Here is a 5231-nt window from a genome sequence, read left to right as displayed (position 1 = left end):
TATGTATATATATATATATATATAAAAATGTATGTTGGTAGGTTTACAAGTGTTTTAACTGGGATCTTTTAAGTTTTATACCTGTGCATTTGCCATTATCAAAAGGCAGTAGTTGAGGCCTCAAAGTAAAGTAAATTAGCTTGTTCAGAAAAGTGAGGCCACTCTCAGACTGGGAGTGGAAATCCCAAACCCTAGTTATACACTGAAGTTCTATGTGTAATGCATGGGAAGAGTTAGGTGCCAAGGAATGGCGTTCATAACAACCAGCACAGGGTAGGGATGCTTAAGTCAGGGGTTTTCAACCTTTTTTAATGGCCACAAACTTCTGGAAGACCGTTTCAGGCTCAACATTAGGAAAAACTTCACAGTTAGGATGTCCAGCCTGTGGAATAAGCTCCCTCCAGCAGTGATGCAATTGCCTACCCTGGAAATCTTCCAAAGAAGACTGGGCGGTCACCTTGCTGGGGTCACCTGACCCCAGTTGTTTTTCCCTGCCTAGTGGAGGGGGCTGGACCTGATGATTTTCCAAGATCCCTTCCAGCTCCTTACAATCTATGTATGTATGAATCTATGAAGTGTACCACCAGCAGCCAGACGCAGAGCTGGGGGGAAGAGAGAGGGAGGTATGTCCAGATGCACAGTGGTGGTAGTGCGGGGTGGTGAGTGGCAGTGGGGGCCACTGCATATGAGCTTCCCCACCAATCTAGCTGGGCAGGTGGTGCCTGTGCGGCCTATAGAGGGGCGGCACTACCCTCACCACCCCTCCCCCACTGCCCTGCCCCTGGGAGGCAGTGGCACAGGGTTGTGGGTGGTGGCGCTCCATCCTGGCCCACCCACACAGACCCCTAGGGCCTTCCTGCATACCCCTCAGTTGACAATGCTTGTTCTAGAAATACCAAGTGATATTCTTTACCTTGGCTACTGCATTTTCTGGTTCAATGTACAATACTTCGGTCAAATCCTCTATAGCTGCCTGGTAATTCTGTAGATGTTTATTTGCAGTGGCATGGCGCATAAGAGCTACAAATTAACAAAGAACACATTTGTATTGCATTGTCCCAAATTGTGTGTCAAACAACAATTTATATTTACCATATTTACTCATGTGTGAGATGAGGTCCTCCCTCAATCAACATGAGGGGAAAAGCCCCTCTTTTTTATTTGCATGCAAAGAAACCACATTAAATACACTGACTATCTCCGAACTACTGTGAAAAGCACCATGTGCTCAGTAATGGAAACTAACTATGAAGTTGATCAAAAACAGCCAACACAGAGCATAATTATAAAGTACATGGCTACATGGCTCTCAACAAACATAGATTAGCACAACCCATCTGAATAAAATATGTGGTAGAGCCCATTGAGTGCAGTCCCCCCTCAGCACTGACTCTTGTTCAAGTCATGGTGAGCCACTACACTGCATGTGTTTCAACTTCTTCACTCCCACAGTTGAGATGCACCTTTCTTTCCCATTTCCAATTATTCCTGTTTCTTCACCAGCCTTAAATGTCTGGCAAACATCACCAAATGGGGCCCCAAGCAATTTACCCCAAATCCCTCCATTTCCCCCCACCCAGCCTGTCTCGTATAATTAGTGTGGCTCTGCCCTCCATGAGCTTGCCCTATGCCTCATGTGCATATGAATTTTTGAAGGATTCCAGGATTCATGACAAGAACACCCATGTTCCAATCATGACAGGTAGGCTAATCAGTACATGGATCCTTTGTGGGGATGGTATCTGGAGTACATATACATGCCAAGCTGTGGGGTCACCATGGGTTGAAATGCTGTTGGACTTGGTTGGGACCCAGCCTAATAAGTTATATTTCATAGATTTCATAGACATTAGGGCTCTAAGGGACCTCGGAAGATCATCGAGTCCAGCCCCCCACCCAAAGGGCAGGAAGTCAGCTGGGGTCATAGGATCCCAGCAAGATAAACATCCAATTTGCTCTTGAAGGTGTTCATTATGGGTGCTTGAACCACCTCCGATGGCAGGTTATTCCAGACCTTGGGGGCTTGGACAGTAAAGAAAATCTTCCTTATGTACAGCCTGAAACAGTCTTGCAGTAGTTTATAACCGTTCGACCTCATCACTCCTTGAGGCGCTCTGGTGAACAAATGTTCCCCCAGGTACTGGTAGTCACCCCTGATAAACTTATACGTGGCCATCAGATCACCCCTGAGCCTGCACTTTTCCAGGCTAAAGAGCCTCATAGATCTCAGCCTGTCATCGTAAGGTCTGTTTTCCTGACCTCTGATCATGCACGTGGCTCTTCTCTGGACTCTCGCAAGCTTCTCCACATCCGTTTTGAATTGTGGGGCCCAAAACTGGACGCAGTACTCCAGCTGCAGCCTCACCAAGGCCAAGTACAAGGGGAGAATGACGTCCTGGGATTTCCTTGAGAAGCATCTATGGATGCAAGCCAGCGTTTTGGTCGCTTTACTAGCTGCAGCGTTGCGTTGAAGGCTCATGTTCATCTTGTGGTCAATGACGACCCCCAAATCTCTTTCTTCCATAGTACTAGCCAGTGTAGCACTGCTGAGCCTATAAGGACGCTGCAGATTTTTCCTACCAAGGTGGAGAACCTTGCATTTTTCAGTGTTAAACACCATCAGGTTCTCCTCTGCCCATCTGCTGAGCCTGTCCATGTTAGCCTGGATAGCCCTCCTGTCTTTAGATGTGGACGCTTTGCCCCAAAGTTTGGTGTTACTGGCGAACTTGGCCAGTCCGCTTCTGACTCCAATGTCCACATCATTAAATGAAGATGTTGAACAGTATGGGTCCAAGGACAGGGCCTTGGGGGACCCCACAGGTCACAGGGCACCATGATGATTGACTTCCGTCAGTTACCACCCTTTGGGTCCAGCCACGGAGACAATTCCCCAGCCAGCAGATCGTGGTGGACCCAAGGCCACAATTGGTCAGTTTCACCAAGAAGTGATCATGGTCAAGATATATGACATCAATCTCTTCTCCCTTGTCCAGGTGATAGGTCACCTGGTCATAAAAGGAAATGAGGTTGGTCAAGCAAGACTTACCAGCAACAAACCCATACTGGCTATCCCTCAGGATGCTGGCATTGGCCAGTCCATTAAGGATGGCCTCTTTAATAAACTTTTCTAAGACCTTCCCTGGGATGGAAGGGATATGGTAAATCATGACCCTTTTGGTATGGATTAATATAATGCATAATCTGTATTATATATAGGAAGTACTAAAATGCCACACAAAAGTATGTTTACAGAGTACCTGTGGTAAAACTTGCAGCTGTTTCAAAAAGGTAATATGCACTATTTCTGCGTGAACTAAGGCTATAGGTGTTATATGCAAATTGCTACAGCTATGTTTATTTCAAGGTCATTTTTTTTCAAATTTATTCCTCACTTCCATGTGCTCAGGGAGAGCAGGGTCTGACACTAAGGAGGGAGGAAAGGGCTTCAGAGGGAAGAAGTTGGGGGGAGGGAGCCAGGCAAAAGGGCTACCTGACCCCCCAGATTTATTTTCCTTGCTGTAGCAGTGGGAGGTTGGAAAAAAAAATCAAGACAAACCTCCAATAATTAGATTCTATACTTGGAAAATTGTATCAAATTTATAAATTTTCCATATACAGAATCTACTGGGGACTCATCTAATAATCAGGGTTGGCTTATATTTGAGTAAATATGGTAACAAAATTTACAATGTAAATATAAAATAATTCTGTATTAAATAAAAGCTTACATCTACTTTACAATAACCGTGTGTTAATCGTTAACCAATTTTCTACTTTTTTTGGCAACATAATTCGACATGACATTCTATTGTTATATGGTAATACGTGAAATATTACAATTCTAATATTTTCCCAACACCTACTCTCTTGTACTAGACTCTTGTAGTCCAAGTTTAGTTAACTAGGTTTCAAATACTTAGCTTAGTAAGAAAGCACAACACCAACGTCTTTCACTGCAGTTTAATTTAGCTGTTAGAACTGCTAAAAGGAATGCCTCTCTATGAGTATTAAGAAACTATGCACTATGAGGCTGTTAGCAATCATTCTGAATGCATGATCTGGCTGCATGCTTCCACCTTCTTGTAGCTTCAGCCAGTTCCAGAAAAATCAGCCAGCACAGGAGCAAAATCTGAACAAATCTCAAAACTACCATTAAGAAATTAAGTGCAGGGGGAGCTAGTCTTCCACAGTTGGGATCTGACCTAGTGATCATGGAAGTCAATAGAAAGATCTCCCTTTGGCTTCAATGGATCCTGAACTAGCGTTCTCTTTTGTTAAAAACAAAATTATCCTCAGAAAAGTTTACATTTAATTTTACCTTTTAGGTTGCCAGGCTCCATATCTAATACTTTCTCGCAATCCTGCAAAGCACTGTGCCAGTCCTTAAGTTTGATTTCTGCTTGAGCTTTGTTGTTATATGCAGCCGCAGTTGGCAATACTGATATACTCCTACAAAAGACAAAGGATATTGGACACAGTGAGCTGTCTGCTAGCAAGAAAACAAGAGTACATAAGAATTCAGTGAACTCAGTTTCGAACTGTAACTATTTTCAGTTTTATATAAACATTTATTGTATTCAATTTAATTTCAGTAAGCTGGTATTGTTACAATTAGAAATTTGTAAAAAAGGAAGTGAAAAGTGAGATTTTAAAATCAAGCCAACATACAGGCACAATTGTACAACAAGCTTTGTGCAAAAAAGTTTCGAAGCTCTTAGTCGCTCATTAAATCTTCCTTATGAACTAAAACACTTAAATATAAAGTGCTGTCTACTTTCAATTTGGAGTGGGAAGATAAGACAGACAGTACATTGGAAAAAAAATTCAAGTTTAATATTAAATAATCTGGTTACAGTGTACTTATTCCATATAGCTATACACTAAATATGATTGTAACTCCTTTAAAATGCTGTAAGCACAGTTTATCATACATCTTATTTAAATCTTATAACTTTTTAAATTTAAGAAAATAGGAATTACCATACAGAATTAAACTAGTACCCAGCTAGCACTAGCAGGGTATCTGGTCTCTGACAGTGACCAATACCAAATGTTTTAGGAGAAGGTGCAAATGTGGAATAACTTGTCTACAGGAAGTTTCTTCCTACAGAAGAGTTTACAAGCCTGGACAGACAAAGTATTTAAATTGGCCTTTCACCGTTGTAATTTAATTGGCCTTTCACCATTGTAAAAAAAAAAAAAAAAAAAAAATTAAAAAAATGGAAAAAAGG

At 42.2% G+C, this 5231-nt stretch overlaps 1 protein-coding gene across 2 annotated transcripts in view; it reads right to left on the bottom strand.

Moving 5' to 3' along the window:
- The window catches only part of SPAG1 (sperm associated antigen 1), a 70898-nt gene that overhangs the window by 43553 nt on the left and 22114 nt on the right, over positions 1–5231 (bottom strand). For both annotated transcript variants that reach the window (XM_019528007.1, XM_019528008.1), the window contains 2 exons: positions 4319–4449; positions 914–1020 (listed from right to left, as the gene is read on the bottom strand). In XM_019528007.1, coding sequence (XP_019383552.1) covers positions 914–1020; positions 4319–4449 — 238 coding nt within the window. The remainder of the gene's footprint in view (positions 1–913; positions 1021–4318; positions 4450–5231) is intronic.

This window comes from Gavialis gangeticus, unplaced genomic scaffold (genome assembly GCF_001723915.1).
Source record: "Gavialis gangeticus isolate Ggan-Ray unplaced genomic scaffold, GavGan_comp1, whole genome shotgun sequence".
NCBI classification, from domain to species: Eukaryota; Metazoa; Chordata; order Crocodylia; family Gavialidae; genus Gavialis; species Gavialis gangeticus.
This window is presented reverse-complemented; position numbering and strand designations above follow the sequence as displayed.